We start from the raw sequence: 14,531 nt of genomic DNA on the forward strand, positions 1-14,531 counted from the left end.
TCACTGCTGGTTATACTCTGTATAATTGTGTATGTGACAAATGAGAAAACTAATTTCTTGAACATAACAAATTTGTTATGTTCAAGAGAAAACTAATTTTATTTTTGTTTTACTGCAAACTTAATTGCATCTGCATTATGATTTTTAAGAGATCATTAAGATTCAATAGTTAATGGGTGACCAGAGAAATAGTGAGAAACAGTTTTTTTTTCCCTTTTTTATTTTTTTTTTTTATGAGGGGGTCTTGATTTCACAAAAACAACCTCTGTTATGCGGAAATTAAGTTTAGATGTAAAGAAAACGTCTTAGGTTACGTATGTAACCCCAGTTCCTCGAGGGAACGAGACACTGCGTCCGAAAGACGCTAGGGGAATGCCTTCAGCATAACCGGCTCTGAATACAAGTGAAATCTGTCCAATGGATGGGCGAGACGTCACAGGCGAGGTGACGTAACAACCAGCTGGTACAAAAGCACATGCGGTGAAACCAGTGTCAGCCTCTGGAATGAAGCAAGCGCTGGCAGGGATGCCAGCAGAGTGTGGCATCGAGACGCAGCATCTCGTTCCTTTGAGGAACTGGGGTTACATACGTAACCTAAGACGTTCCTCTTCAGGAACTCGAGCTGCGTCCGAAGACGCTAGGGAAATGAGATATCCCCGCTGCCAGACTTACCAGTCCCTGCCCAGTGTTTATCCCTGCGGAGCACATCTAGGGCGAGAGGACGGAAGAGACTGGAGTGGCCCGCATGTCCAAGCCGTAGAACCTGACAAAAGTCAGGGGCGTAGATCATCCCGCAGCGTTGCAGATGTCCTGTATTGGGACACCTGCAAGGAAGGCCTTGGAGGCTGCCACACTCCTAGTGGAATGAGTCCTGACTTTCATCGGCGAGGGGAGGTCAGAGGAAGCGTAGGCAATGTTGATGGCATCCACAATCCACCGACTGAGGGTCTGCTCGGAAGCAGGAAGACCTCTCTTAGGGGGACCATAGCAAATCAGCAGTTGGTCCGCCCTTCTCCACAGGGCAGCTCTGTGGACATATGCGTCCAGTGCTTGCACTGGACACATACAGTTAAGCCTTAGCTGGTCAGGCTCCCGAAAGGGAGGAGGACAGAAGGCCTGTAGTACGACAGGCTGTGGTGTGACAGAAGGAACTTTGGGGACATACCCTGCACGAGGGCACAAAAAGGCTTTGGCCATGCCGGGCGCAAAGTCCAAGTGAGTAGGGGCCACTGACAGGTCCTGCAGTTCCCCAACTCTCTTCACAGAAGCAATCTCCAGAAGAAACACAGGGTGAGATGGCGATCAGAGATATCCTCAATAGGCTCGAAGGGAGGCCTACAGAGAACATCCAACACCACAGCCAGGTCCCAAGGAGGAATCCGGCACCGTACTGGGGGCCTTAGCCTCAGTGCACCACGGAGGAAACGTGTAACTTGGGGGTGTCTACCCATCGACTGTCCACCAAGAGAAACGTGGTAGGCCGAAATCGCCGCCACATAAACTTTCAAGGTGGAGTGGGTTAACCCTGCGGAGAGTCGAGCCTGCAGGAACTCCAGCACTGTACCAACCGGGCAGTTAACTGGGTCAAGCTGGCGATTTCCGCACCATGAAGTGAAGAGTCTCTACTTCAGGGCGTACAGTTTCCTCGTTGAGGGAGCTCTGGATTGGAGGATGGCCTCAACAACCTCGGTTGACAGACCGGAAGCTATGAGCTGTGTCCCCTCAGGAGCCACACCCACAGCTTCCATAACTCCAGGCAGGGGTGCACAAGGGTGCCTCCTGCCTGTGAGAAGAGATCTCTCCTGATGGGAATCTCCCATGGAGAGTCGTCGAGGAGAGAAATCAGGTCCGAGAACCATACTTGGCCCGGCCAGAACGAGGCTACTAGCAGCAGCCGGACCCCGTCCTGGCACACTCTCTCCAGAACTCCAGGGAGCAGAGCAATCGGGGAAAAGGCGTACAGACGAAGCCTCGGCCACGTCTGCACCATGGCATCCAGCCCCAGTGGAGCTGGATGAACTAGAGAGCACCAGAGGGGACACCCAGCAGTCTCTGAAACTGCTTGACAGTGAGTGACTGGCCTTCTTTAACTCTTCTGACTTCCGTGAGGATCGACTCGATCCGAGCAGGAGACATACGTGCCTGCATCGTGGTCGAATCCTACACCACACCAAGATAAGTGGTTCTCTGTGATGGAGAAAGCACACTCTTCTTGGCGTTCAGTCTTAACCCCAACACTTTCATGTGAGCGAGAACAACATCTCGATGTTGAGCCGCCATCCACTCTGATTGAGTGAGAATCAACCAATCGTCGATGTAATTAAGTATGCGGATGCCACGTAGCCGCAACGGAGCTAACGCGGCGTCCACACACTTCGTAAAAGTGTGGGGTGAGAGTGCTAGGCCGAAGGGAAGAACCCGATAGCCCCCGAAAGCAAACCTCAGGAACTTCCTGTGAGTGGGAAGGATGGAGACATGGAAGTATGCGTCTTTTAGATCGATCGCGACAATCCAGTCCTTGGACCTGATTTGAGACACAACCTGTTTGAGTGTAAGCATCTTGAACTTCAGTCTGCTGACTGAACGGTTCAAATAACGCAGATCTAAAATGGGACGCATTCCCACTGAGACACATTTGGCAGTAGTTTCCACACTGCGAAATAGTCTACTAAGGGAACCAGTCTCTCGAGACTGGCCTTTGGTGTAATCGGAGCGGCTAGTTAGACTCCCTGGAATGGAACACCGGCAGGGAACGGCCGAACTAGCTGCTCCAGAGACTGCTCCTGAAGGGGTGGAGAGCATCTCAGCTCCGCTACGCTTCCGGGTGGAAGAAACTGAGATGCATGCTCGCTGGGGATCACTGCGCCCTGGAACACCTTATGTGGCAGGGTTAGCAGATCGACCTCCTGAGGGCACTGGGGCGAGACGGTTGATTGCTGCTCTTCCCCAGCGGGGGCTACTCTCATAAGCCCTGGGCCACCAGCCTCAGGGCTTCTTGGCCGAAGACCTCTTTGCCTGAAGAACGGTCCTCGACCGAGAGCCCTTCTTACCGCCCCGTCCCCAATTCTTTCGTGGGGGTTTTCAGGCGGCGATGCTCTCTTTCTCGCTCGTCTCCGACCCCTCCATCAGATCGTGCTGCGAACCCCATGAGCGCCGCTGCTCCAGAAGCTGGGCAACGCTGAAAAAAGCACCCTCGTTTGAGACGAGGGACTTTTGGGAGCGAAGCGTACGCAGAGGGAGGCTCTCGCAGTGCGAGCAGTCAGCCCCCTCGAGAGCTGCCTCGCTCCCAAGCAAACCACACACAAGCTGTGTGTATCACCTGCACACATGAAACGTTTGCAGGGAGGAACATACTGCTTGTATTGTTTGCTCTCGCCCTCGTGCTTCGTCTTATACTGGCTTTTAGACATGATAGACAGACAACACCAAATATGACTCACAGAGACACAGAGCGCTAGCTGAATGACAGAAAGCTGACGCCGGTTTTACAGCACGTGCTTTTGTACCAGCTGGTCATTACGTCACCTCGCCCGTGATGTCTCGCCCATCCATTGGACAGATTTCACTTGTATTCAGAGCCAGTTACGCTGAAGGCATTCCCCTAGCGTCTTCGGACGCAGCTCGAGTTCTTGAAGAGGAACAACCTTTGTTGTTGGCCTCTTAAAGCTTCCATTTTATTGCGAAGCAATTTACTAAATTGTACAAAGAGTAGCGTCTTTTGTGTTGTAGCTAAGAGAAGGTAATAAAACTGATTATAGTAACAAAAAATTATATATGTAAATATGTGCTGCTAGCATTCGTGCATGACAACAAGTGAACGTTTCTCGTGAACGAGCTTAGCAATCGATGCCACTTTCAGTGTCACTCGCGGTTACCATGTGTCATGTAAAACGCGGCTAATTCGTTGACCACCTTCCATGAAAAAAAAAACACATGAGGGCTTGATTTCCTTCAAAACTCTCTCTCAGTCACTGTCCAGGCAACAATATTGTCCCTGCCCTCACCTAATTACTTTGTAATGAGTCTTGTAATATAAGCGGTGCGCTAGCATAACCTGTAAACCTTAATTAAGGCAGCCACCTTTAAATGTGCTCAACCTCAATGTACCAGAGCAAAACTATACTCACGTCACCTAACATGGAGCTGGAGCTGCAAAAAAGATATTTCGGAAATTTTATGTTTGTATTATTCAGAACTAATAAATGAAAGTCAAATCAGTCAAATTACACATTAAACATTTAGCACCATTCTGTTTGATACCATATTAAAAAATTGACAAACACAAAATTCACAATTGTATAAATAGTGTACAATTTAGGACTACTGCAACTGTGGATATGAAAAAGCGCCAATGCATACTGAAGAGTAGCTTCCTAATACATATGCAAGACTTGTTTGTCATGGCAAGACTCAAACAGGTCTAGATCCGCTACTGTGTTGTGAATATGAAATATGGTGGGGTGACACTGTGTCTTGCGGCATGCTGGGAAGTCCTCAGCCAGAAATGCTCTGATGGTGCACAGAGTGCAAGAAGGGTGCAACGGAACAAAGACACTTCCTCAGTAGGCTACATCTGTTTCTCCTCCTCTCTCTCTCTTTCTGTCTTCCGAGGATGGTTGGCATGCGAGCAGTGATGCCAGCAGTGGCAGCTTAACCTATTTTCGGAAATACCACAGATTTCTATTAATAGCCCTGCTGAGCAGCAGGCCTCTCCGCACATCCCAGACGGGTCCCACAATCTCACTGATAACATCCTCTCCCAGATCACCTTTCAGCCATGCTCATGTTGTAGCATCACTTTTTCAATACTAAAATAAAAACAACAACCAGATTCAATAACGTTCTGGACTGTAAATGGAATACTGCGATAAAGCAATCTAAGATTCTGGAGAAATTTGTCTACAGTGCAATTCCACTTCCAAGTACATGTGATTTCACAGAAAGAAGATAGTTAAGAAAAAGTTACTATACTGACATCTTCAACATCTTAATATACTATATGGGCATCATAAAACTTAAACTCTTAAAAATCTTTACCAATCCTCTATTACGCGTTTTTGTGCGCAGTGCGTTGCAAACTATCCTTATGATTGCGTACAGCTAGCAAGACTCATTACCAACTTTTGCAAGTGTAGCAAAAACTTGCTTGTTGATGTCAAAGCATTAAATCATCATGTATCTAATCAAACTTTATGATATTTTATCAAAAATAGTCAAACTGACATGGACAGGTTGTGCAACACTCTAGAAAAAAATAAAAATTACAACCCAAATTGGCTAATTGGCAACTTTAAAAAATGTGTGGGGGAAATTCTTTCTGTAATTGTTGGTTGTTAACATCAAGGTATCAAATCATAAAGCATCTAATAAAATTGTACGGTATTCTGCGAAAAATTATCCGCCATTGGCAAAAGCTAGTCAAATTGACATTGGACTGGTTGTGCAACTCCCTAGAAAAAAAAATGAGTAAAATTACAGAAAAGAAAAGAAAATGCAACCCAACTGGACTCATTATCAACTTTTAAAAGTGTGAAGAAAATGTTTTCCATATTGTTTTGTTGCTGATGACCAAGCTTCAAATATTCATGTCTCAAGCCAAACTTTATTGTATCCTTTGCAAAATTGTGCTATTGGTAATAGCTAGTCAAACTGATATTGGACAGGTTGTGCAACACCTTAGTAAAACAGGAATAATATTATGCAAAATAAAAGAAAATACCACCTAGCCAGTCTTTCCATATTTATTGTTGATGACATCAAAAATGCATCTAATCAAACTCTGATATTCTGCAAAAAAAAAAGATATGTTTTGTTTCAAATATAATATGTTTTGTAAGCTGAAAACCATTAAAAGCCAATGAAGAAAGCAAACTCAACAATCTAAAACTAAAAATAAATTTTCGTTTTCAGCCTAAGTCATATTAATAATTGTGTTGGGGTTATTCAACAATATTAAATGACTATTACGATACCAATTTTGGTACTTGTGTTGGGTTGTTGTTCAGCAAAACCAGTTCAGAACCACTGATCTAGCGTGCTAGAACTTCCCTTACCTAAAAATACTAATGCAAACCTGATGTTTATGCACGTCTTATCTTGTCATACTCTCGACATCGTGATGGTGTCACACGTCTGCCCCGCCACACCTCCCCTTTCATATTAAATCCTTTTGTTTCCACCCTCTCCTGTCTGCCGGGGTGGATCTGGCTCTCACATCCTGTCAGAAAGGCCCATCACTCCGCCGGTGCCTCCAGATTAAAGGCACCATTTGTTTTCAGTGGTTCTGACAATCACTCCATCTCTCTCAGTCTGTTCATCTATTGTGCTTAGCCTTCTGCCTTACTGTCATTTTTCCCTGTCCACTCCAGCTCTGTGTGTGTGTGTGTGTGTGTGTGTGTGCATGGCATTTGTCACAGCTCTCTGACTGACATAATGGCCATGCCCTCCTTCCTGAGATCAAAGGAAGTGGAAAAAGGCTTTTCTGCTCAAATTCCAAAGAGGCATTTACATATTTCCAAGCCGTTCTCATGAACGGCAGCAGAATCCTTCTATCGCTGTTCATTAGTCAACCGTGCTGAGTGTTGATTTATTTTCCTCTCGACAATAAATCTTTAGTTCAGGAAGCTCGAAAAACCAGAACAACAGTTCGACTGCAGGAAATGTCGGAAAGAACAGTCATGTCAGTATATCATACATTTCATTCTCTGTCGTCATTCTCCCTTTCCCTCCATAAAAAGCGGCACCTCTGGACTGACCTTGAAAACGTTTACTGTGCAAAACAGTAAACAGAAAAGAGTAACTAATAAGCTTTATCCCTGAGAATGTACCTTCACTTTGAAATGGTCCAAGAAAATCTAGCATCTTACAAGATGAAGGGAGTAATTTTTGCACCAATAGCATTACCAAAAAATATCTCACTGAATAAAACATCTTAAACCAGCTGGTGCAGGCTGGTTTCTCTGCAATACCAATGTACAACTGGTTTTTCAGTCTGACGAGGCAAAATCCCTCTAAAATTAGCACTAAAACCAGTCTGGGAGACAAGCTAAACAGCTAAGACTGGATTTTTTCAACAGGTAATGACTGTTTTCGAACAAGTTTTTAACCACTTCCCCCATTTGCCATTGGTCAGCCAAAGAGACTTCAACTTACACCACTGGTTGTGCTAATGTTACTATAGATATATTTCCTGCACACTGTTTTTATGTGCATTTTGATGTATTGCATCAGAAGCGAGTGATGGAAATGTTCAATGTTCAATTTAAAAAAAAAAAAAAAAAATTTATTTGCAAAAAAAAGTTTACGCTAACTTGATGTGGTTTTTGACTTATACAAAAAAAGAGTTAATGTGAATTATGAGAGATGGAAATTTCTCCAAAAAAGGTCATGTGACTTTGCATGATGGGAGGGGATAACCTGACTAACCAGCAGACCGGTCTCATTGCACAGCATCTTAAATGTTGTTATGGTCATTCTGAAATGCTTGAGCAAAGTCTGTCATCAAAGTATTTCTGTATAATTAGTATCAACAGGAAAGCATTGACCACATTTATTGTGTTTCGTCTGCTCGCTCTGAGGCACAAGTAATTTATCATATATAAAAATTATTATATTCAGTTGCTTCTCCTACTTTTCTTAGCGATATTTAGAGCCAGTTTATTAGGAAGTGACGATTTTGTTCTTTTTGACTACTTGGATGAAACGGTGCTTTATTCGCAAATGTTTTATGCGATATTCCAGTTTTGGGCATAAATTAAATTTGCAACTTTGGATGGAAACTTAGCTATGTTAGACTGGGGTGTGTTTCCTAAAAGCACTCTTGGTATGGTCGCAGATTATGTTGTTAGCAATATTTCAGTTCAACGGTTAGAACTACAGCTCTCAACTGTGCTTTGAAGCATAGTTGGATAAATAGAGAACACAAATATCGAAGGAGTTCATTATTTACAATAATCTGACATTAATCTGATCTCGAACCGAATAATTAGCAGAAGTTATTACTCCACCACCTGCATAAAGCCATTAATGATGAATCCATATTGTTGAGACAATGTGGTTCAAATGACAAAAATGTGAAATGTTACTATTTGGGAAACTAGCGAGTTAATTTCTTAATCAATGCATTATATTGCATATGTTAGGTAAGCAACGAATTGCATTATTGTATGGAAAACACACTCCTGTGTGAGTGTCACAAAATTGTTTTGTTTTTGTTTTTTTTTGGGGGGGGGGGGGGGGGTTAGGCAACAAATGTTTACTTGGAATACTTGGTTTACTCTGCATATTAAGATATATTTGATGATGAAATTAGAAAATCATGTAAATGAAATTTACATAATGGCAATATTACATTTATATTTTAACGACCAAAAAAAAGTTTTAACTGAACAGTAACATTAATTATATTATGTTTATCAATTCATCTTAATTTAAAAAATACTGTCTAATAAATTAATTTCATCGAATCCTACAGCAGTGAGTAATGTTTTTGAATAACGGAGTAATCTGGTTAAGCAGCACAAAACAGAGGGGATCGGGTGGACTTTTCTATTAGCAAACACAACAGACATTATGACACATTTGAAGACCATCTTATTATCCGCCATAAAAATGGTCACAAGGGAGAGATTCACAACATCTTAGAATAGCGCATCAATAATTTCGCTTTTGTGTTTTATGCTCAGTCCACAAAACGGACATGTTACAGAAGGTCACTGAACCTCTTTCCACAGAGGGTTGTCTAGAATGCTCTACTATAAGTGCCATCTCCTGATGAATGGTAATGGCCATTAAAAAACGCATTTTCCACCTAAAAAGAAAAATAACCTTCTCCACATGGAGGAAAGCCCATCTAAAAACAGGTAATAGGAGATAAGTGGCCAGTTCACATGAAAAGACAAGTAGCTCAAAGCAAAGCTTGCTGATAGAGGAGGGAAAATCTCATCCTGACATTCAGAGCTACGGTTCCTGTCAGGAGAGCAGCTGAAGCACTGCATTTTTTATGAATCGGTCTTGTTGTGTATTATAGTATTTACAGATGTTTGCGACTTTGGACTGTCAGACTTTTAAACAAGCCATTTGACATTTCAGCCAATGGCATCCTCTAATTTCAAACCTAATGAAAATCACTCAGTTGCAGTTTTTATTCATTGGTTGACATGTTTCCTATTAAACTTGGGAAGTTGGGACGAAACATTATCATCAAAATGCTTGTAGCTTTTAGTTAAAAAACTTACTACTTTGGACCATTTTGGACAACAACAACAACAAAAAAAATGTAAACACGTGGACAATATTTTTGGTCAACTTAAAGGAAAAACTGTGAATTGTAAATGTGTTTCTATCATTTAAACTTTTACAAAGTCTAATAGACATTAAGCTACTAAAAAAACAACACTCCAATTTTGATTTAATGGGGTTTTACTAGAAAACAAGAAAATAAAATAGACCAAAAAATATTTGTTAGGAAGTGTACTTATCCAAATTAATTTTCAGATATGAAAACGCTACTATGAACCCAACATTGGTTCCTGGTAAACCATACAAAATATGTTTTATCTTTCTATTAATAAGGGATTTGTGATGTAATTTTTCAATCTGAATCCTAGTTTAACTCTTTATAATACTGGAAATAGCATAAAACCCCTTTCAAATCACTGTCCAACAAGGTTAGCTTTACATTTATAAGCACTGAACCTTTCTACAGCTTGGCTTTCAGCTTTTACAAGGACCCCTGCTGTTAAATCCATTCGCTTGGGAAAAGATAGAAATTAAAATTGTTTAATGATTCGTAAGATTATTTCGAAGATGTCTATCGTATTTCTCAATCCCTCATAAATGCATTAGCACAACAGGTGCTAATTAAAAGCAGTTAAGCATTGACACTCCATAGTGGCAGATGTGAATGGAGCCGCATTAAGCACAGACAATCAGACAGCATCAGGTTTAGATCTAAAGAACCTTGTATATGTTTGTGTATATTGTTCAAATGTTCTCCATGCCTTTTGTATTGTAAGCTTATGCAAGCTTATCCTTGGACATCTTCACCTGCAGAGCGCAAAATGTGCGTAAGAGGCTTTCAAAGCAAAGCAACAATAGTCTATTTATGCTAAACGCAGCAAGAGATCTATATACCATGCTCACGTACGATTACAAATACAGCATAGCAAGTGTCTCAAGCTCTGCAGGCAAATCTGTGAGTGAAAAACCTATTTCCAACTACATACTAAATAAAAAAAACTTTAATAAAATGCTGAGCTCAACTGATCACAGGTGAAAAGCCTGAAGGGAAAAAGCTCACCTGTTAATACAAATCAAGAGACAGCATTTGTTAGGCCCGTTGAACAGACCTCATAATAGCTGTTCATACTGAACACCGCAGGCTAAGATGACTACAGCATGCTTTAATTGCAAAGAAGCAGCCACTGTAGAGGGACAAACCAAGCGATCTGAACGACCGCAACTTCAGACAATAACTACAGTTGCTAATCCTCCTCCGTCGTTATGGTCATGGTTTATTACCGTGCTTAGCAAACTAATGCTGTGTTTTTCTGTGTGGATTAGCAAGCTGACTTAGCGCCGAAACATGTTCCCCACTCTGAAACCTAAATATGATCCCTTTAGTCCAGTGAACCATTTAAAACAGAACTTAATGATGAAACAGATGCACAAATATCTTGTTTTGCCCTCGTCTTCAGTGAAATTTTGTGGATTGCGTATAAACAGACTCTTCCCAATGAGTACTGGCATTAACGCAAACCATTGATCTGTTGTGCTCCTTAGTCACATTTCGGATAAAACAATTATATTAGCATCCTCACCGACATTTTAGCCAAACATTTAAACAACCTTAGGGTCTACATCACCAATGCAGTCCATATTGAGACTACTCGCAAGACTGCACAATCTCTATAAGCTGACAAAAAGTGTATGTAAATATTTGCTGACTTGTTCTTATCTTCACTTCCCCTCATAGAATAATACATAAGATGAAAAGAAATTCCATCCTGAAGAACCAATTCTCTGTGCAATCCTTTAGAACTCATATTCAGTCCCTGTCCCAGAGGCAGCTACATTACAAGTATAATCAGGTAGTTTAGGATGAAAACAAATTGGGCTTATGATGTTGTAGTCTGGCACTGACAGGACGTCAGGAACCAGCCATAATAAACACACACAAAAAAAAACACAAATCAGTTATTCAGTAGTGATGTCATTTTATAAGTCTTCGGGAATAACCTATAGGTTTAAAAATAGTGTGTGTGGGGGGGTTATAAAAAAACAAATCTCACATCCTTGTTTATTACCAAAACAGTGGTTTCAAAATCCACATCTGAGGTAAAATTGTGCATAATTTATGCATAACAAAAAATGTCTGAAGTAGCCTATTATTAAGCACAGACCTTATTTTACTTATAAATGGGGCAGTCGTGGCCTAATGGATAGAGAGCTGGACTTGTAACCTGAAGGTTGTGGGTTCGAGTCTCAGGTCCGGCAGGGATTGTAGGTGGGGGGGAGTGAATACCAACACTCTCTCCACCCTCAATACCACGACTTGAGCAAGGCACCGAACCCCCAACTGCTCCCCAGGCGCAGCAGCATAGGCTGCCCACTGCTCCGGGTGTATGTTCACTACTGTGTGTACACTTGGATGGGTTAAATGCAGAGCACAAATTCCAAGTAAGGGTCACCATACTTGGCCACACACCACTTCCCTTTCCTTAAATGGAAAATCAAGATTTTAAAACCCCATTGGAAATTCCTAAGGGAACCCAATGGCTTGAAAATGCTAATTCTCTTCTGGGTTTAGCACTACAAACTGAAAAGCTCTATGGTTTAGACGTCTAATTGATGGGACTATTCAGCTCACAGTAATGCACTAGATAAGGTGTATCCACATAGGCTTGACATCCGTCAATGCCCAAGAGGACCATCATTATTGAGGAACAGTCAACTCAGATTGGATCCTACATTTCTGTCTTGTATTATTTGCTGCACGAGTTAATACCTCAAATAATATAACAACTTACATGTCACCACTGATGCCATTTGATCAATTCTCCTCAGAATTGGCGTGCTTTTATAACGGTCGACTTGAGGTAAGTAACTTTCTTTAGTTCCCTTTGAAATGGCACATTTTGTTACGCATATATCCTCCCTAGAGCTTAGTCATTTGTCATAGAAACCTAAAATTAAGAACAAAATTAACATTTCACCTCGTTTTCTCCAACTGTTTGGTTTGGTTTCATTTAGCCAAATGAAAACGCACAACTCTCGCCCACGAAATCATTGTAGGCTATATATTCTCATTACTCTGAGATGTTCAACACAGTTAACCCCCACATGAAGCAAGGCTTCTCACGGGGTAAATATCGTGGATGAACGCTTGGGCAAATAGAGCCTTATTAGCATAATTATAAACACACCACTGATATGAAGCCTAATAGTAACTGACACTAACGAAGACAAATGCGAATATTCTGTTTCCGACACATATCGCTTGAGACGAATAAACGACAAGAACGAGATTATACCAAAATAGAGGTTTAATTTTAGTATTATCTTCTTGTTTGTGTGGGATGACGTATTCCATGTCAGCTGTCAAGTAGAACGTCACGCGCCACAATGTAGAACGCGCCGTAGTTCGTTATGACGCACAACCGAACGTGTTTTAAGTGCAAATATGATCAGATAAATCAAGCTGCACGTTTTTCTATCTACTCTATTATTCTGTGTGCGTGTTTCATTACTCCGGCACCTGTTCGGAGCTTTTAACAGCTCAGTTTTATAAGATTGAACAACATCGAACATTTCTCTTTGCAGACTATTATATTAATATAGCCTATATATAATCATATTGAAAACGCCTGTTTATTTGCGAAAACTGTCAGACTGAACAAGGATGCTCTGGGGTGGTGGGAGTATTTCCCCATTGTAAAAGATGGAAGAGGCAAAAGAAAGTCTCTTTAAATATGAATTTTCTCTTTGGCCCAGTTCAAAAATTTAACTGCTATAGAGAAAAGGAAAGGCAAGATTCCCAGCCATGTAGCCTATATGATGGGAATGCGTAATATTCATTAAGCAACAGTGCAGGTCAGGTTTAAACTGAGAAGATAAGTTCTCTCTAAACGATTCAAGTGCAAAATTGTGGCTAAAGGGGCCTGATATTACAGTTCCATCAGACTAGCCTATATGTATTTAATGTTGACATGACAAAAATGACACGTATGATTTATAATAAATATTACAATAACGCATGCGTCCAAGGATGGTGTGCACGAGACAAATATATATATACAGCCTATAAATATTTTTTTAACATTATTGTATCCTAGGGTTTACCGCCGCAAAATCACACTCTTATTAAGGGAATCACGCGTTTACCTTTGTGCATGCCGGTGTATCGGTCCTTTAATACTGTCAATTCGTGGATTTTCCCAAACTGTTCGAATAATGGTTTCAGGTCTTTTTCCTCAAGGTTCCGCGGTATTTGCCCGATAAAGAGTTTTATGGCATCTTGGTCTTTCATGGTGCCGTTCTCCGGATGAATGGAGATGGATTCTGACCCGTTCATGGGTTTAGGAAATGGGATCTGAGCGTACTGGTACTGGTGCGGGATTAGGAGGAGTGGATGTTGGGTCGGTGCTGCCCCGGGTCCAGTGAAAAGCAGGCTGGAGTAAGCGGGATGGGGCGGCTGTAGGTGCTGCTCCCTTCTTGTCTCAGTCTGAGTGAATCTGGCCATTCTGAGCTGGGAGCAGACTGGATAATAATAATGACAACACATACACATACACACACAATGAGAGAGAGCGAGCAGTCAGCTGGAAACACAGACTTACTTTCTCGGCGCTACACGTACGCACACACACATACATTTGGAGGAGATGTTTAGGGGTGGGGGAGACGAAGAGCCATTTCTTGCTCCAGAGCGACACCCGGTGGTCAACGCGGGCTATCAGGCCTTCCGTCGGCGTGGATTGCCGAAAAACACTTCAGTTTTCGTCAGAGTACTTTAATCCTGAATGCAAAAGGATTAGACGTTTATGGTCCGTTTGAGCTTCAGAACTCGGAATTGAATACAAGTGTTTTGGACGAAAAAAGAACGTAAAGTTCACACAGCTGCGCGATACAACGCTAAATTCTGTTTGGAACGCTACATCCGGGTGAAACATCCGCAACTAACGAAAATGTATTAGTGATTTAGCCTACTATAATAACAGCACTAGCTGTTTTTGCGGACATCATGTGGATTGGCAATCTGTTAGTTAAGTGAGGGCATCTATTATTTAATTTTAACACCAATGGCAGTTGTAATTTTAGTTTTTACATGTAGAAATGTGTTATTATAGCATCTAAATGTGCAAGACCGTTAAAAGTCATAAACGATGACTAATACATGTACAGAAATAGTGCAATAAAATTTAACATGAAACATGTACATAGCTTTAAAAATAAGAACCAGCATGAGTAAGCCTACTTACTGGTTTTTACTGTATTTTAAGAGGCATTTTAAAATAAAAATTAATGTTTTC

The 14,531-nt window shown here is 41.6% G+C and overlaps 1 protein-coding gene across 1 annotated transcript in view; it reads right to left on the minus strand.

Moving 5' to 3' along the window:
- LOC306867237 (CUGBP Elav-like family member 5) overlaps window positions 1–13,789 on the minus strand; it is a gene marked incomplete at its 5' end in the record, with an annotated part of 235,844 nt that extends 222,055 nt beyond the window's left edge. The window contains one exon of the mRNA XM_079412837.1: window positions 13,384–13,789. Coding sequence (XP_079268963.1) covers window positions 13,384–13,789 — 406 coding nt within the window. The remainder of the gene's footprint in view (window positions 1–13,383) is intronic.
- Window positions 13,790–14,531: the final 742 nt, after the last annotated feature.

This window comes from Barbus barbus (assembly GCF_936440315.1).
Source record: "Barbus barbus genome assembly, chromosome: 49".
Taxonomy (NCBI): domain Eukaryota; kingdom Metazoa; phylum Chordata; class Actinopteri; order Cypriniformes; family Cyprinidae; genus Barbus; species Barbus barbus.